Raw genomic sequence first — 19,903 nt, 5'->3', positions numbered from 1 at the left:
CCAGTGGTGCTTAACCAGTGAGCCACATCCCCAGACTTTTTAAATATTTTCTTTAGAGATGGGGTCTCACTGAGTTGCTTTAGGACCTTGTAATTTGCTGAGGCTGGCTTTGAACTTGGGAACCTCCTGCCTCAGCCTTCTGAATCAATGGGATTACAGGCATGTGCCCCTGTGCTTCGTCACTGATTTTTACCTTTCAATTTCCGCCCCCTGACTTTAATTTTTTTATTTGCTGTACTGGGAATCAAACAGAGCACTCTACCCCTGAGGTACATTCCCAGGCTGTGTCCCATCCCCATCTTGTTTTGGTTAATTTTATTTTACGAAAGGTGATCCTTCTGCTTCACCTACCAAGCTGCTGAGTTTATAGGAATGAACCACCACTCCCAGCCCCTTGAGAAGCCCCTTGATCCCTCTGGTGAAAGATGTATTTTATGTGAAATGTGTACATATTTTGTGAACTTGTAAAATATACACTTTGCCTTTTTAATTACTGTGTTCATTATAGAAGAAAATGGAACTAACAGGTAGCTGGTCATTCAGAGGCTTCCATTACTGTCTATTATGATCACCCTTTGGCTAGCACATCATTTACATTCTTCCATTAAGAAGTAAGGTTGACTGACTTGAGTTTCATTTTGTTTCATTTCCCTTGTATAGTCTTTGTGGTATAGGCTATAATGAATAATGATGCCATGTAGTCACAGTAGGAAAAGATTTGAGTAATCTACTGCATAAGTATGTTGATTTCTTATGTGTTGTATGAGAGAAAAATAACATTTTAAAACCACCTTATTGAGGTATAATTTACATATAATGTGACTGACTCACTTTTTTATGTACAATTAAGTTCATTCCAACAATCGTACACACTTGCATGATGCCATCATAGTCATTATAGAGAATATCTCCTTACCGAGTTCTCTGACTATCCTTTGCAGTCAAAGGTAGAGTACCAACCCCAGCCTTAGGCAACCACTGATCTGCTTCCCATCATTATAGATTAGTTTTGCCTGTCCTAAAATTTCATACAAATGAAATCAGACAGTACATGCTATTTTGTGTCTGGATTCTTGTGTTCAACATAATGTTTTTGAGACTCATTTGTGTTACATGGATATGGGAATGTTCCTTTTCACTGCTGAGTAGTATTCCATTTTATGAATTTACCAAAGTTTTTTTAATCTATTCTCCACCTGTTGATGGACATTAGAAGTTTTATTAGAAGGATGAAATCCACTTCCAGCAATAAAACTGCTATGAACATTCATTTATAAATTTTTGTGCAGCTTTCTCTTGGTAAATATTTGAGTATAATTGCTGTTCATAGTAAGTTTATACTTAACATTATAAGAAACTGCCAAAGTGGTTTTACCACTTTAAATTTGCAGCAACAATATGTATACCCAGACAGCTTTCTTTAGCTCCCTTCCTCAGCACATAGTTATGTTGCTTACCTATGACCAACCTAACTTTATCCCAGAGCATGAAAAAAACTGAGTCTCAAATCCTATTCCCACAGGTCTTGTCTCTCTTAATAGACAAGAAATGTAATTCCAAAAACCTACTACTTTTATTCCTTTTTCTTATTTTGATATGACTTACTTCCTCTGAATCCAGTCTCATACTGTACTCTTTTCTTACCTTTGAATCTCTTAAAATTTTACTATTTCTACTCTTAAATTCCTGAGACATTATTAATTCTTTTTCTCACATAGCAACTTTTCCCATCAATTCATGGAAAAGGACTGGGAGCTTGTCTGTGGGCCTTTAAGCAGCCTGAGACAAGTTTTGCCCAAAATAGGACCTAATGAACAAGTCAGCAGAACATTCCTATTCCTCTAACCTAAGGGACTATGGAGTCACTTAGCCAAACTATCCCCAGGGTTTTGGAAAGTACTTAATTCCATTCCTGTGGACCTGGTGTATCAGGTCCACAAATCTATTCATTAGTAAATATGTGCTTTTATTTTAGGCCCAGATGCATATGTGGATATTTGCATACCCTTTCATCTTAATCTCCATCAGTATTCACTGGATTAGGAATTTATATTATGTACAGATTCATACATAAAGTGCCTAGTTCAGTGTTACACAATCTCTGAGCACTCAATAAATATTAATTGAATTGAAATAATGGCATCCCTTATAAATATTCATAAGCAAATAAAACTAGCTAAATATAGAGTATGAAGTACTCTTCTAGAAATATTTGAGTTAAAATGATTAAAAACTGCTGTGGTGATTTCATTATGTGACAATATAGGTGTAGTAAGAGTTACTAGTTGTATACTGAGGAGAAATATATATAGTTTAAAATATAATTTAGTAAAATATAGTTATTTTACTATAACTATATCTTATGGGCTAATGAATTAACTATCTAGATGGGTGAAATCCACTTCTGGCAAAAATATTTGAAGCTTTTGTGTGGCCAGTAATACTTATGAAACACCTTCTAATCAAATGGACTAAAGTACAATGAATTGGTAGAACCTTGATCTGGCCTAATAACAAGAATTATCTTCAGTGCATAGCTGCTTTTCAACTTAAATCCTAGAATTGCTCCGACTAGTTACTCATTACTTTATTTTTGAGCATATGGGATTCAACTCACTTTAGAAGGCAAGCTTCATCAGTCTGTCTCTGAGATGTGAAATTTATACTGTTTTCTTGTTGATTTCAAGTAATCCAAAAACAAGAGCAGCCTATTACATATCACTTTTTTGGAGTTGGTTAACCTGTAGAGAGGTGGGAGTCCCAAGTACCCAATGTTAAAAGACATGTCGCATCTACTCAGTCCACCAAAAATGTTTTTCAAGAAATAACATTTGTGGAAAAAACCCCTCTAGGCAGCTATTTGATTTATTTTTTTCCCCTCTGTCTTTTAACCTGCTATGCTATTCTGTTTTTTCTTACAGATCATGTTTCAGGCATATGGAGACAAACAGGGACCACTGCATGGAATGTTAATCAATACTCCATATGTGACCAAAGACCTGCTTCAATCAAAGAGGTTTCAGGCGCAGTCCTTAGGAACAACATATATATATGATATCCCAGAGATGTTTCGGCAGGTAAAGGTGGCTAAACGGGTGGGGGTTATGACATGTTCCAAAAAGACAAGGTTTTCCTGAATTTCCATCAGATGCAACTTTGACTGGAAAAGAACACTGTCAAAGGGCAGGAAATATCTCATTTGAAATTCAGTGACTGCCAACTCAGATTTTGGATGATTCTTTATGAATTAACAGGAAGAATGATTTGAATAAAAGTCGCTCTTAGATGGAAGAGAGTGAACCAAGATAACAGAACTGTGATGGTAGTTTACAGTGACTTGTGTGAGAAGTTTCATATGTATTTCTAAGTCTGTGTTCAAATTAGGGATATTAAAAAAAGAGGTATGAAACTCTAGTTCTCATTTTCCTATTTTCCAGGATAACTCAGGTCCCTAGCTGATAGCCTAGGCTAATATGATGAGAATCAATATAGATAGCATAGACAAATGGATATAGAGTTCATGGTACACAGTTTATAAGTTCTTTTGTGGGAGATTTATTATAGCTGAATAAAAACTAGCATGAGAAAATATGACATTATGAATTTCATCCTCTATATGAAAATAAATTCCTTTGATCTGTATGGTGAATCACCTCTATGCTGCAGATTTTTCTTCCATCAATAGAAGGCAAGAAAAGTATATCACCAGCAGAAAATGCAACAGATAAAGAATAAGGTTTCAAAAGAATACTGAATTTGTCCTTAAAAAAAAATCTATGAATATAGGCTTTTTCCAAGTCTCCTAGTCAATACTACCAGTATCACCACATTTGAATTTTAACAAAGTAATATATGTAGACTTGGTAAATAGTCTGTCTATAATTCCTGTATTATTCACAAATACTAAAGATTACCTTTATGCAACCATTTGTGTACAAGCCCTATCTCTTGAAACACAGCTACCTTCACTCAGTATTTTCCTTTTGTAGCATTGTTAGCCTGAAAGCTGAGTGTTGATTCTGTTTCCCAACATCAATGCTGTTAATAAAAATCTCATTCTGTGTAATTTTTCCTACATGATAGACATAAGCACAGTGATTAGGACATGTGCATATATTATGAGTCATTTGAGCCTTAGTTGTTGCTGTGAGGCAAGCAAAGAACTCATCTGGTTCCCACTTCATAAAGGATTTGTTTTATTTGTGATAGGAAGTTGGAAATGAAAATCATAATGGTTTTTAAAGGAGTAATTGTGTCTGTTTTCTCAAATTTGAGCAATATTGATCTGTACACTTACAAAAAGCCATACATGTCTTAGTGAGCTAATTCCTGTGTAGGGACCCATAGCTAGGAAAAATATTAGAAAGAGGTTTCTACTGAACCTCTAGTAGAAACCTTATTCTGGCTTCCCTGGATTTTGTTCATATTAGCTGAGTGTCATGTCTAGCTTTCATGGATATTTGTCTACTACCTTCTATTACCAAGTTTCTCTAGGATCCCTCCCCCTTTTAAAGGTAGCAATGCAAATTAGTTTTTATTTTAATATTCCTGGGATAGTGTCAGATCTTTTAGGTGTGTTAATGCTTTACTGCTGATTCAGGTTCACTTAGTAGTTTGACTTTATTGAAAAGTTCCTTACTTTTAGGGCATGTAAAGAATATTATGTAAATAATAATTACAAATCTATATTGACTGAAAATGAAAGCTGGAAGATTTAGTCTAATGTTTAGAATCTCTGCAAAACACTTATAAAAGAAAGTGAAGCCAGATTGATGAAACTTAGTAATTAATTGTTTTTGTCCATATTGAAATGTTAATGTCATTATTGTCCAACTTCTCTCCTCTACTAGTCCCTGATCAAACTCTGGGAGTCCATGTCCACTCAAGCATTCCTCCCATCACCTCCTCTGCCTTCAGACATGCTGACATATACTGAACTGGTATTGGATGATCAAGGTCAGCTGGTCCACATGAACAGGCTTCCAGGAGGAAATGAGGCAAGTAGTTGAAACACTCTCTCCTTTTTTATCTCTGTGCCCACTAGTACCATCTTTCCATGGGAGTGATCATTACCTAATGTTAAGATCCAAATGGTGCAGGCAACATGGTCTTGGTAGGGTTTTTTAATGAGAGAACATTGGCTAGATATCAAGGAATTATTAAATTATTAGGTATGATAATATTATTATAATTTTGCGTTTTTAAAAATAGTATTACTTCCTGCTAGACTTACATACTAAAATATTTACAGATGAAGTGATCTGATGTCCAGAATTTGATTTAACATGAAGAAGGATAAAAGTGGGAATATAGATGAAATAAGATTGGTTATGAGTTGATAATTGAAGTTAAGTGATAGGTACATAAGATAAATTATTTTCTCTTTATATAGGTTTGAGATTTTGAGATTGTTTTCTAACAAAAACATTTAAAATATTGTTTTGCCTTATTTTTAATTATTTGCTTAATAATTATGCATTTTTTCCATACTCAGCTCATTTGGTCTGGTGCTGTTATTAGCATAACTAATATGTTCTTTTTAAAAAGGGGTACATTCAGAACCAGGAATTTAAACATAAAAGAAACAGTGAACCCACTTATTAATAGTTATCTAAGGATGTGTTTTTCTATCCTTGGCTTCCTTTCTTATAGAGTGACATTTTAATAATGATGTAAAGTCATATTCTGCCTTATGCCCTTATACCCTTCTCCATTGTTGATCAGTTCCTCCAGTTTTAACTATCCTTCTAATGCAGCAATTATAAAAACAGTAATCTAAAAATGGAGATATTTTTATTTCAATTTTAGATATAATCCCTAGGTAAGTCTCATTCCTTAGAAAGGGTACACTTTACCTGGGTGTTGGCCATAAATAGACTGGGTAGACCACTGGAAATAATATGCAGGTTTTTCCCATTTTATTCTGAATATTTATAATTTTTGGGTTTTTTTTCTCTAAGTACAAAGTGTTTGGCTGTTTCAGTAGCACACTAGGAACAGCCAAGAGCAGATGATTTAGTGTTAAGCATTGGACCAGATGGAGAGTTGCAGGCTTGTAGGAGTTCTGCTAATCTAGTACCTCGACAAATAGCAAAGTCAAGAGGATGCGGAGAGAGGATCCATAGAATTTTGACAAGAATAGATATCCATACTCGTCAACACACAAAGTTGAAGCAGAGATTTGTTCCTCTATGTATAGTGCCTGCCCAGTGAGCCCTTCAGCAGCAAAGAAATGCTGTATTGTGCTAGACTTAAATTCTGATTCACTGAATCGCTGTTCAGGAATGGAAGGTACCCTTGTGAACATGGGGCTGAGAGCAAAATGGTTTTAACTAATGTAATTAAAACACAAAATGAGATTTTTGGCCACGTGAAAGCTAGCTGCAGTGCTGTGTGAAACCTCTTGCCATGATCTTTCTCTCCTGCTTTCTCTCTGCTCTCATTCTGTGTTTGAGCGAATGGAGACTGGGGGAATAGTGAAGTCCCAGAGGGACAGAGCTCTGTTCTTGCTGAAATTACAAGCACAGAGCTGCCTGGGCATGAACATGTAGTGTTTACTCTGCCAGTATGAATACAAATAGTCTTATTATACGGGACTCTGTACCCAAAGACCACACACACACACACACACACACACACACACACACACGAATAAAAAAAAAAAAAATTAAAGGTTTTTTTTAACCCTTTGAAGATCCAACAAACCTTGGTGTTAAAGGGATGCCCATGCCTTAAACAACTGCATGGTTCTATAGCTATAAGTGGTAAATAGTGTAGGGCCACATGTTTTCCTTTGCCTGGTGCTTTAATAGTTTTGAAACCAGAAACTAATAATAGCCTTTGTTCAAATGATTTTTTGCTTTTTTTCTCAGCTCTCATTTCTTCTTGTTTTATACTTTCTCTCCTTAGTTGCCTATTTTCTTTGTTCTCTTTTCCTTTTCTTCAAATGATTGACTAGGATTGAGCCTGAGTGTTAGCTTGCTGTTTCTGAGCCTTTGAGCTCAGGAGGAGTGAGACTGATGTTCTTTTGTAAGCAGTTAGTGTCTAACGCCCAGGATGGCTGGTGAAGTCAGTGGCCTTAGCTAGATTATAGGGCACTGCACAACAGGAATGAGGTTAGGGTATTAGTATCAAACTCTGCTACCAATAACTTGAACATACAATGGAGCTTGTCCACTGAGAGACTGACCAATCTAAGGATGGAGTTTCAGCAGTCAGAACTCTGAGGGACAGCTGTGCCTAAGAAATGACGAGGTGTCAATAGGATATATTTCCTCATACTGAACCCAGTTTTATCAGGGCACGTTGACTTTCAGCCATTGCAGTTTAATTTTCTTTGGCCAAAGAGACAAGTTTGTCATGAGCCTGGCACTCTACATATTACCCCAAGAATGATGTGAGGGGAACGAAAAGAGCTCATGCTGATGAGATTTGGAGCAAATCTGTCCTGTCCCAAAGAGAATGGGCATCTGAACAGAGCCTTGAGAAATAGTTTTATTAAAAAAGGAATAAAAAATTGACCTGTTAATGTTCTGAGAGCCAAGGCTCAATGTAAATGCATTGATGCTACATAGACATTAAATCATGATAATGTGGTGTTCTCCAAAGGTGATGGCTCTACCAGGTCATCACTGTGGGTGGTATTGCATTACCTTGAAGGATGGGAGTTTCTGAGTTTAAAAGCTAGTGCATGGATATAAGGAATAAGGGTAAAACAAGAGATTCTTGCAGAGTTTTTCCATGAATTGAGATGCTTTTCCCCACGACCAAAGGCAGAAACTTGCACTTATTAGACTGTCGGCTGTGTTGGTGGCCTGTCTGTCTTCCCTATTTTTTGTTCCAGGACAGTAAATAGGTGAAATGGTGATGGGACCAGGATTTGGACCAATTCAGTTCCATTTAGTTTTAGGTAACTTGTTTGCCATTTGAGGAAGAATATTGGCTATTTCAGCAGAGATGTGACCTGCATTTTGAACACTGGAGCCTGTGTTAGAAGCAGGAGAAAGAGAGCTTTTCTGATTTCATGTTAGCTTCTTTTCTATTTTCATAGTTTTTCCTTCCTCATAAAGTAAGATATGACTAAAGGAATGCCACCTAATGCGTGATGAAATGTACAGAACACATTTTTCTCATTGCCAGATTTGAATGGCATTACATTTAGTATGAATTTGGGGTAGGAATAAAAAAAGAGATAGGCCAAATCTGTGAACTGCATTACTTGCAAATAGATCTAAAGATGAGTTGCCCAGGGGCTGGAGTTGTGGCTCAGTGGTAGAGCGCTTGCCTAGCACGTGTGAGGCACTGGGTTCGATCCTCAACACCACATAAAAATAAATAAAGGTATTGTGTCCATCTACAACTAAAAATATTTTTTAAAAAAGACGAGTTGCTCTGAATTTACTTATTAAAATAAAGATAAGATTGAGGAAAATGTGATTGCAATGTAGACTAAACTGATTTTGTTTCTACACGCTGTTGATGTGCAGTGATGAGCCCTGTATATAGATGAATGTGTGCTGTTGAACCTGGATTCAGAAGAAATGTAGCTATCCAGCAATTCTACATTACTGTTTCTCTATTTTGGAAGAATTGTTTTCATTTTCCTGCCGGTTAGCTAACCTATTTTGATCATTTGTGGAAGCTGTAATTGTAGGTGGGAACATTTTGAGTAACAGTTCGCAATCCAGTGTAGCTACTCTTCGCACTAAATCCTGTTATTAAAAAGCTCAGGCTGAGATCAAGCCAAGCGCTGTAACGGACTTGACAGAGAACAACTTAACTTTGCCTGGTGAGATAAAGAAAATTCTGTCTTTTTGAGTCTGTGTTCGTATTTGTTCTGAAGTAAGTTATTAGCATTTTGTTATTTTATTTTTGTTTAACAGCTCTGTGAACTAGATCAGGAATCTCTAAATCGGGCAATGATGAAAGATATGATAGAGAGGTAGATATGATAGTAATTTTAGTGCTTGTAGAAATTAGGTCCCTGTTTTCCTTACCATTTCAGAACATGGGCTTTTTATCATTCCCTCCTATCACTTCTGTCATAATGAAAAACTGAGATGAGAAAATGTCGTGCTTAGAAGCAGTTATAATAAATGGTACAGTATATGTATTCAAAAAAGGATTGTAATCAGAGTTTGAAACTCTTGTGTGGCATAAATTTTTTTTTCTTAAAATTTTTCTGGAAGGGAAGTATATTCCAAATTGAATGTGATTTGATGGTTCCCTCTCCCTTACACAGGACCACACTTAAGAACTGTGGTGACTCTGAGGCTTCATTTTTTCATATGGGCACTAGGTGTCAGCGTTTTTCCTTCTTAGTAATTTAGCATTCAAACAAGCCTCTCGAATCACCCTATTTGGTGAAGCAAAGCTACTGTGTCTTTCCTTTTCTTTCACTTGGCATGGTAGACTTTTCCAACTGTTTCTACAGTATGCAGTTGCAGTTTTAACTCTTTGGTTGGCAATGTGTTGAACCAACATCAGGGCTCTAAACATTCTTTTGAGAAGAGGAAATAAAGTAGGGTAAATTTAAGTTTAAAGACTAGCTACCATTAGGACTGATAGCTTGGTTTCAGTTCTGCTTTATGTTCTTGGGATGAAATTATGGAGATAGTGGGCATTAGGAATTCAGTTCTAGCTTTGGTCAACCCTACCAGTACCTATATTTAATTGTTGTTCAGTTCACACTGTCTAGTACCATCAAAGCATAGTGTTTTTTAAATTTTTTATTAAAACATTTTAAACAATACAGAAAAATATAAAGAGATGATATGATAAATATGTCTACATCAGTGACCAGCTTGAACAAATCTTACTGTGCTTCTCGCTTACATGTTGCTATAATTCTTTGAAATTTTTAGTCGAGTGAAAAAAATTTAGAAGTTGGGTAGGGAAAGGAAGTTGTTAAGCTTAAATAAGCCTAAAAGATTAGAAGAAATTAATTAGTAGATCCATTCTGACAGTTCTTAGGCTGGACCTCTTAACCCAAAGGACCTCTTATTTTAGAAAAACCACCATAACCCTCTGTCTTAATTCACTTGGTTGACATTTTCCATACTCTCAGAGGAATTGCTTAGGTTATCCTGAACTCAGATTCTAGTGGAACCCATTATGCTCTGAAACTGCCTGGAGAGAGTATGTGTATGCTGTGGGTTTGAGTAAAGAAAGGGTTGACTATTTCTCATGAACATGGGACCCAAATATTTTTCTAACTTAACATTAAATTTTTGTACATTGTCTTACTCAATTTGACCTCAGAATAGCTTCATGAATGTGCAGCTAATTGGACGTATTTTATTGTGCTTTTGTTTCATTCTTTTGAAATCAGTTTAACTTCTTGTGCTAGGTATGAAAATTAAGTCAGTGTCAATCTCTTTAGATATGTGTTAGAAAAACAGCATATTTGAATTATAGTATGCTGAAGGTGAGCTCTGAAATAGACCTAAGAAAAGCAGGTCTAAAAAAGATGATCATGATCTGTGCATGATCAGGGACCATCTAACACTACCTGTCTCTCCTTGAAGACAGGAGAATGTTTGTAAATGCTTTGCAATCCTCAACAGAAAAGGGTCTCATACCACTAGTTATATATAAACATTCATAATTTGTCCTTGCCTTATTGTTCATTAAGGGCTTCAGAAAAACAATTTTGAATCTTTTAGGCCTAGCAACATAGGAATTCTAAGTATAGAGAAAGATATGTAAGTATTATGGTAAGATAGTTTTATTTAAAGACATTATACTCTTTTCTTATTTTATCCCCATTCTAAGTGAATATATTTGGCTACAAGTCATTGTCTAAAGTGATCTTCCATTTGGATACTTCATTAGAAAAATTTTGAGGCTAAAGAAAACAACAAAAAAAGACTAGGAATGTGGCTCAGTGGTAGAGCATCTCCCTAGCATAAAGGAGATGCTGGGTTCAATTCCCATACTACAAGGAAAAAGGAAAAGTAGAAAACTTTTGAGGCTAGTTTTGAAAAATAAGTCTCCCTACCATGGAATTGCTTCTCATGAATTTCTAACACTGTTCTTTTGGGATGCATATACTTTTCTCAGGATTCCTTCTGAATGACTGTTATTAGTGTTGTAGATTTCTCATCAGGTTGATTAGTTGGTTTTGACTCACTTCATTGTTAGCAAATAAACCTCAGTGAGCGCAATCAACTTTGAAAATCCTAAAGTGTCCATTGGCTCACTAGAGTAGTCCTTGTGGAGGACTCCTCCATTTTTTTTTTTCCAAAGCAAGTCCTAGAGATAACACTTAAAAGAATGTATCTGCCAGCATTTTCTTACATGTCTTAAGCTTTAAGGTTTTACCAAAAAAGGATGTGACATAGTACCCTACATCAAGAAACTTTACTGCTCCAACTAGAAGCAATAATGAACATCAGGACAGCAGTAGATGACACCAGAGGATGAGGTGTAGCGTGGAGCACCAGAGTTCAACATTCTTTCATATGATTAATGGGCAAAGCTCTAGGACTATAGTAGGCCAGCTTGGTTAATTTCCGTATCAAGCAATTAATCCTGTGTCTTGTTTCTCAAATACCACTTACTTCCATGTGCATGTTTAAAAAAAAAATGGTATGCTTATTAAAGTACTATGTCTACAAGGAGAAATCATTATTTCAGAATTATTATTTCTAATCTTTGATAATGTTAGCAAAAATTTACTTCCAGAATGAATTTTTTTTCTGCTCTAAAAATTATACTTACCCTCTTAACACATCTTAGAGAGACTAAGTTTATTCAGCCATGTTTTAATTACCCAAGCATGAAAAAAGTTTTGTTGGCTATTAAGAAAATTGTTTTGAGCTCTTTTGTGTGATCATCTAGCACTAGGCAATGAAGTATGCTATATCTGACAAATAATATAGTATACAAAGGTGCTGATATTTTTTTCAACCTGGTTTTCACAAATAGAACACATTTAAGTTAAATGTTACATTGCCTTATGACTTTAATATATATCTTTTAAAACATACAGTATTTTATAATATTTCATTGTGTTTTATTACGAGACAAATATGAGTTAAAATTTCTATGGCAGTTACTTCTATAGTTTCTTATTAAAGGTGAAGATTTAACATTCCATACAAAATACAAAAGGGGGCAAAAGTCACATTTTGTTATGTAGCTGAAAAGGAACTCAAGTTCCAATTCGTTCTCTGTGGGTTTTAGTTTTCTCATTTTTATGTTGCAAATAATACCTAAATCCATTTCAGCTCAGACATACTAGAATTCTTTGTATTGCTGCCCCAGAGCTCTGCAGGGTGGTCATCTTCCTGGTATTAGCAGAATTAGAACAATCGCTCCTGGAGGCTTTGCCAAAAATCACTCAAGTTTTAGACTTTTAGCATGGAAACTAGCAGTGTCATCATTTCAGCCACAGTGTAACCTGTATTTAAATCTGTGTGGAAAGATGTTTGTTGCTACTGGCAGAACTTACAGTGTGGAGATAGAAGAAAGGCAACCGTGGCAATGATGTTCTCTTTCTGCCTCCCGCAGCATAGCTAGAGTTGATGGATGCTTCTTACACCTGCAAAAAACAAAATCCAGTCATGTTTTGCCTCTTAGCTTTCTCTTCAAATTTCCTTGTTGAGTTTAACATTATTATTTTATTTTATAACAAATGCAGCTTTGCAAAGTGCCTGTGGCGCTTGCACATTCTGTTCACACTGATAGTACAATTAATGTTGATGTCAATTTTGGTGTTAATTTTGGGTCATGATTAGTGTTGACACTTTGTGTCAGACTAATGGCATTTATGGATACCACCAGAATAAATGTTAATATTATCATGTTTTTAGTGTCTGTTATAGTAACATTAAACCAGGGTCCTCCCAGGAGAAAAAATACATATATGGATAGATAGATAATGCCTTTCTGTATCGCTGGTGTTACTCAGCGAGAAAATGACATCTCAGGGCAGAATCCTAATCACTGTTTGGAGCATCAGAAATAATGATCACCTCTGATCGGAGGTTGTGAATAATTCATTTGGTTTGATTTTCACGTCCTGTCCAGTGATACTTTTCAAACCAAATGTGTTTCTACAGGAAAATAATGGTCCCACTTCTTATGGAAATACTGTGGCACAAATCATTTTACCCACATAAAAACAGTTAAATAAGACTGTTCTCTTCTGCTTGCCTTCTCCTCCCTTCTCTCTCCTCCCTTACTTGACTGTGTTTATTCCAGGATTAGAATGTGGCCAGAGAAATATTTTCTCTCTCAGTACTCATATAAGGAAAACAAATACTTATTTCTTCTAATCTTTAGTTTGATCACTGTAACTCTTTTGATTCTCTTCCCTTTTTCACTTTAAGACAATTATCTTAGCTTGATATCCCTAAAAGAAAACTAAGAAACCTGTTTTTTTGAATGTCCTGTCATGAAAATGTATCCAAAATAAAATATTTTAAAATGTACTCATGGCAATATTAACAAAAAGACAGTTTTCAGTAAGTACATAGGACCCACTTGGATAGTCAGTTCTCACGAGAGGCAGTGGTCAGGGAAGATTCTGGTGCTGCCAGTATTAAGAATCGTGAGTCTGAAACTCAGTAGACCATAAACCCACCCACTAGCCCAAACAGGCTACAGGTTGCCCTTTTGTTGCTTTCTTAGCTGGTCAGTCCTCATCCCTTAGTCCTGGAGTGTCATTTTTACCAGGTTTCATTTGAGTAGAAATGTGGACAGGAAAGAGAAGACAGAAAAAAAAAAATGGAATTCAGTGATGGGATTTCCCTTGGTTGTTATTCTTCAGTTAATATACAATGCAGCTTGAGCTTAGGTGAAATCAGTGAGTGTCACATTCCTAATCACATTTTCACACTTGTGTATACCTTTATAGTGATTGCAGAATTTTTGCATAATAAAATCTTCATTGTGTATATAACATATATAGACTTCTATGTAATTCAACTGAAAAACTTGAGCTGTCCTAATTAGATGGAGGGGGAAGAAATATGTCTGTCTTCCAAAGTAATACCCAATCCTCTAAGACAAAGCTATTCTTAGAATATTCTGAATATTGTGATCCTGAATGTTGTGATCCTACCCCTGCCCCCCACCTTTTCTCCTAAATCTAACAAGGGCAGGGGGAAGCATTTTTCAACCTAGTGTTCATCATCAGACAGAAAGTGTTTTGCATTCAGAAACCACTTCCAGTATCAAATTCAATTTTGTCAAGTGATTAGTTGAATTTGGTAGAGAATAATTTAAAAACACAAAGCTGAAAATGGCTGTGGTGCTTCTGCATTGGAGGAGAGCAGTTGCTATTCTGAAGTTGCAATCCTCCTTTCAGTGACTGTGCATCGCTACTGGATTATTGTGTTACGTGTCTTTGCAGCTGTTATAAACCTGCATCTGTTGACACCATGTGTTCCTACCCAGGACTGCTGAAAGAAATAGGGGAGTGGGCGAATTGATACCTTGCCTGCCTATCAGTACAAACGTCCTTTTATGTACATATGTTTGTAAAGCTCTTTAGCCCCCTTCAAGATGAAAGGCTCTGTATAAATATAAGCTTTCGATTTTAGTACATGTTTGTAATACATGTGGTACAGTCCTAAATATGTATTTAGCTGATAGGCACTGTTCTTGTCTATTGTACAAATATTGACTTAAAAAGTATAAATATGTATTTAACCATCAGACCAGAAAAACACTGAAGCAGTTACTTCTCAGGTAGGGATATTAATATTGTATAAACCTATATATACATTCTACCACATCATTGCAGAAAATATCTTTTAAAAAAAAAATGATAGCCCAACCAACTAAGGTAGGTTTTTCTTTTTTTCCCCAGAGCTAGGGAATGAACCCAGGACTTTATACGTGCAAGGCAAGCATTCTACCACTGAGCTACACCCCAAGCACTAACATAGTTCTTTTTCTTTTTTTTTTTTTTTTCCTTTTTCTTTTTTCCCTTGTACTGGAGATTGAACCTGGGGTGGGTTGGGGGTGGGGTTGAGGGGCACTTTATCACTGAGCTTAAATCCTCTCACCTTTTAAAATATATTTTGAGACAAAGTTCTAAGTTACTAAAGCTGACCTTGAACTTGCAGTTCCCCTGCCTAAGCCTCTGAGTAGCTAGGATTATAGATGTGTGCCTCTGTGCCCACCCCTAAGATAGTTCTTGATAGTCTCACTTCAATTTTCATATTTTTTCTCTCTTTTTAACTTTACATAAATATGATCTATTATAATCTAACTAAAATTGAGAATCAGTTCCTTTAAAACGTAGGAAATCCATTAAACTGGTGAGATTTTTTTTCCCCTTAAAAAATACTTTTTTTTCTTTTTTTCTTTTTTGGTACTGGGGATTGAACCTAGGTACATGTTACCACTGAGCTACATCTTCAATCCTTTTTAGTGTTTATTTTGAGACAGGATCTCAATAAGTTAATGAGTCTGACCTTAAACTTGGAATCTTCCTGCTTCAGCCTCCTGAGTCACTAGGATTATATGCAGGTACCACCATGCCCAGCAAAAATGATATTTTTTATTACGGAAATACTCAAATGTGTACCAAAGTCAGGATAATAATATAAACTCCCAGGTACCTGTCATTCAGTGAAAAGGTATTTGGTAATCTTTTCTCATTTTTTTTTTTTTCCGGCTGTATGTGTGTTTGTGTGTATGTCACTAGGGATAGAATCCAAGGGTGCTCTACCACTTGAGCTATAATCTCAGCCCTTTTTTATGTTTTTTTAAAAATATTATTTTAGTTTTCAGTGGACCTTTATTTTTTATTTATTTATTTTTATATGCAATACTGAGTTTTGAACCCAGGGCCTCACACATGCCAGGCAATTGCTCTATCACTGAGCCGCAATCCCAGCCCCCTTTTTTATGTTTTATTTTGAGATAAGGGTCTCACTAATTCTGAGGCTGACCTCAAACTTGTGATCCTCCCGCCTCAGCCTCCCAAGTTGCTGGGATTACAGGTATACGCCACCATGCCCGACTGACTTTAAATTTTTATGAATTAAAAAGTAAATGAGGGACTGGGGTTGTGGCTCAGTGGTAGAGCACTTGCCTGGCATGTGTAAGGCACTGGGTTCGATTCTCAGCACCGCATATAAATAAAGGTCCATCAATAAACAACTAAAAAAAAATTGAAAAAAAATGTTTTAAAAAAAAGTAAATGAGAGGGACTGGGGTTGTGGCTCAGTGGTAGAGGGCTTACCTAGTATGTGTAAGGCACTGGGTTTGATCCTTAGCACCACATAAAAATAAATAAAATAAAGGTATTGTGTCCATCTGCAACTGAAAAAAAAATAAATGAGTAAGATCGGAAGTTCAAGGTCAGCCTCAGCAACTTAATGAGACGCCTATCTGAAAATAAAACACAAAACAAAAAGGGGTGGGAATGTAGTTTAGTGGTAAAACCCCCTGGGTTCAATCCCCACCCAGTGTGGATAAAAAAAATGCTGAAGTCATCAAAGCAATATAAATATATTAAAGAAAGTTTGGAAAATGAAAACCATACATACAATTCCATTCTCCTAAAACTATTATCTCATTTTACTTTTTTTAAAATTTGTGTTCCCCCACCCACTAGCATGCTTTTAGATAAAGTTTTAAAAACATACTGTGCATTTACTGTGTGCATTTACTATGTACTTAGTATATATTTAATCCTCACCCTAAACTTATATAGACAGTTATTACCCTCCTTTTACCAATAAAGAAACTGAAGCACAGAAAGGTTAGTATCTCATCTAAGCTTATATGACTAGTAACTGACTGACTCTTCCTTTTATTAGATTGAGACTGAGAATCTCAGAATCTGGCTCCAGAGTCTATACCCTTAACCACAAGACTATTTTGCCTCTCACAATTTTGCATGCAATTTTGTGTCCTCCTCCTTCTAATTTAGTATTATATTATGATGTGTTAGAATGCTATTCACAGCCATCAATTTATAAGAGTATACAGACAATAATACAGTGACATCACTATCCCATTAATTTCCCTCCAAAAATGTTGTTATCACGACATTTGTATTATGCTGTTATTGATATTCATCTTACATATTGTATTCAGCTAAAGGCAGTAGCACTAGTCTGGAAAATATTTTCTTAACTAGTGAAGAAATATAATTTCTATTTCTGTGAACTTTACTTTAAAAAGTAAACATTTCAGGCACAGGCACAGGTATGCACAACTCGTAATCCCAACTACTTGGTAGACTGAGGCAGGAGGATGGCAGAAGGAATGCAAGTTTGAGGCCAGCCAGCTTAGACAACTGAGTGAGGCCCTATTTCAAAAGGAACGACGGGGCCGGGGGCGGGTCCTTTCTGTGAATGTAGTTCAGTGGTACAGTACCCCTTGGTACTGCAAAGAAAAAAAAGTAACTCACACTAGCTTTTTTTTTTTCTTTTTTTTATTTCTTGTTTTTTATTTTTACAGACTGCATTTTGATTCATTGTTTTTTGTTTCTATGGTTGTACATGATGTAGATTCACAACATTCATATAATCATACATGTACATAGAGTAATGATGTCTGTCTCATTCCACTATCTTTCCTATACCCACCCCCATTATGGATCATCATCCTCTTATGAATATGAATATATAACACTTTTTCATATATTTGTTAATTGCCTCTATATCTTCTTCTGTGAAGTGTCTACCCAGTTCCTTAGCCCATTTATTGATTGGGTTCTTTGTATTTTTGATGTAAAGTGTTTTAAGTTCTTTACAAACTTTGGAAATTAGTGCTCTATCTGCAGTGTGTGTGAAAAAGATTTTTTCCCACACTGTAAGAACGGTTACTTAGTTACTCTGGGCCTCAGTTCCCTCATGGCAATAACAATACCTTTGAGTTAATAATAGAAGGTTTTTTTGGTGATGGGGGCACTGGGGATTGAACTCAGGGGCACTCAACCACTGAGCCACATCCCCAGTCCATTTTTGTATTTTAGTTAGAGACAGGGTCTCACTAAGTTGCTTAGTGCCTTGCTGTTGCTAAGGCTGGCTTTGAACTTGCAGTCCTCCTGCCTAGTTTCCCATGATGCTGGGTGGGACTATAGGCATGCACCACCATGCCCAGCAATAATAATAGAGTTTTAAAAAAAATTTTTTTAGTTTTCAGTGAACATTTATTCCATTTATTTATACACGGTGCTGAGAATTGAACCCAGTGCCTAACACATGCTTGGCAAGTGCTCTACCACTGAGCTACAACCCAACCCAGTAATAGGGTTTTTATATACCAGGCTGTGTACTAATTCAGTGTGGTGTTCCTCACAACAGTCCCTTCAGAAAGGTATTACTGTCTCCATTTTATAATTGTGAAAAGTGAGGCTATCAAAGGTTGACTTGTCTAAAATTTTATAGCTAGCATAAAACTGGGATTTATACCAGACAGCTTGACTCCTCCACTTAAACTCTTAACCACTATCAATATTTGTCAACTTGTAGTACAGTGCAGCATCTAATAGATGTTCAGTTAATATTGCTAGTGAAGAAAAAAGTTTAATGACATTTAGGACTGTGATTCTATAATCTTCAGATATCAAACGCAGACTATGAAGTATTCATTACTCCCATATTATGTCTCAGGATCCTGCAAGGCACTAGAGGAGATGATACAATGGTTCAAGATGGTAAGCTAACAAAAGTTCTAGGCAGTATATGATTAATTATCAAATAGGTTCTCTGCATGAAGGTCTTGGTTTAAGAGACTGGAAAAGAGAAAGGTTACTTTGTGCTAGGGAAACTTTACTGAGGAAATGGAATTTGAACAAACCTTTGAGATTAGATAGAATATAGACAGATTGAGAGGAGAGAAAAGGGTAAACTTTGTATGTTAAACTGCTTTCGATAGTTTATCAAACCCATGGGTATTATTTTCTTTATTTTGCATCTGGGGACGTTGAAACTCAATAAAGTTAAATAATATTCCCAAGGCCACAGAGTTAATAAACAATAGAACCTAGATTTAGATCTAAGTTTGGTTGACTCCAAAGCCCACATTCATCATTATATATGTCTTATTGTTTGTTTAACAGTGAAATCCAAATTTTAAAGTAAATTGAGCAACAGATACTTTCTTAGATGTTCATCCATTTTGCTGACTCAATACTGAATCTCTTCCAGTAAGGAATCTTGCTGGGATAATACTCTCCATTCTGTAATGGTACTTTTTAAGGCAGTGGGGGCAGGGCGCTGGTGAGGAACACACTTCAGAAAGACATTGATAAAGAGTAGTGTGTTCTTGGTGCTGCTGTGTTGACACCTAATTAGAAGTCAATATTGTAAGCATAATGACCTGGCCAATTGCTGAACTGACTGCCCAAGTGATACAGTTAGAGTCCCCAGGTAATAATGAAAGATAAGAGTATTATTTGCCTGCCCAGTGCCACATTGTCACAGTATTTACATTAGCACACAAATGCCGAAGTAGATTCTTCAGGGCTTATATCTAAGCTGCTTCTGAACTAGGTGGCTAAGGTTAATATATCACAAAATTTGGTGTAAAACCCAATCTTCCTAACTACAACTGCATTTGAAGGAAAGAAGACAGAAAACAGCTTTTCTTTCTTGAAAAACAAGAGTGGTTGGGCTAAAGCAGTGCACATAGAAAGCATACAAAATATTCCTCCCTACACAGGCATTGTATTAACTATCTTCTTAAGAACCACAGCCAAAATTATCCTGATATTTAGGGTTTCCTGTGCTATCTTTTGGATGATGTGTTTCTCCTTCTCTTATCTGTCTTTAATGAGCAAATAGAGTAATATCTCAGAAGGCAATTGGATTTTTTCCTGTGTATTATGTCCATTTTGATTTGTGTTTGGCCAATGGTATGATATATTAAATAGCTTATATTTATCTGTGGGTGTTTCATATATATATATATATTTCTTAATGCTGAGAAT

At 36.0% G+C, this 19,903-nt stretch overlaps 1 protein-coding gene across 5 annotated transcripts in view; it reads left to right on the top strand.

Annotated features, from left to right (window-relative positions):
* The window catches only part of Acaca (acetyl-CoA carboxylase alpha), a 269,515-nt gene that overhangs the window by 177,568 nt on the left and 72,044 nt on the right, over window positions 1–19,903 (top strand). For all 5 annotated transcript variants that reach the window (XM_047545728.1, XM_047545732.1, XM_047545731.1 and 2 more), the window contains 2 exons: window positions 2,922–3,077; window positions 4,851–4,997. In XM_047545728.1, the coding sequence (XP_047401684.1) occupies window positions 2,922–3,077; window positions 4,851–4,997 (303 nt within the window). The remainder of the gene's footprint in view (window positions 1–2,921; window positions 3,078–4,850; window positions 4,998–19,903) is intronic.

The sequence above is a fragment of the Sciurus carolinensis genome, chromosome 3, assembly GCF_902686445.1.
Source record: "Sciurus carolinensis chromosome 3, mSciCar1.2, whole genome shotgun sequence".
Classification (NCBI taxonomy): domain Eukaryota; kingdom Metazoa; phylum Chordata; class Mammalia; order Rodentia; family Sciuridae; genus Sciurus; species Sciurus carolinensis.
The sequence above is the reverse complement of the archived record's forward strand: the minus strand, read 5'-3'. Positions and strand labels throughout refer to the sequence as shown.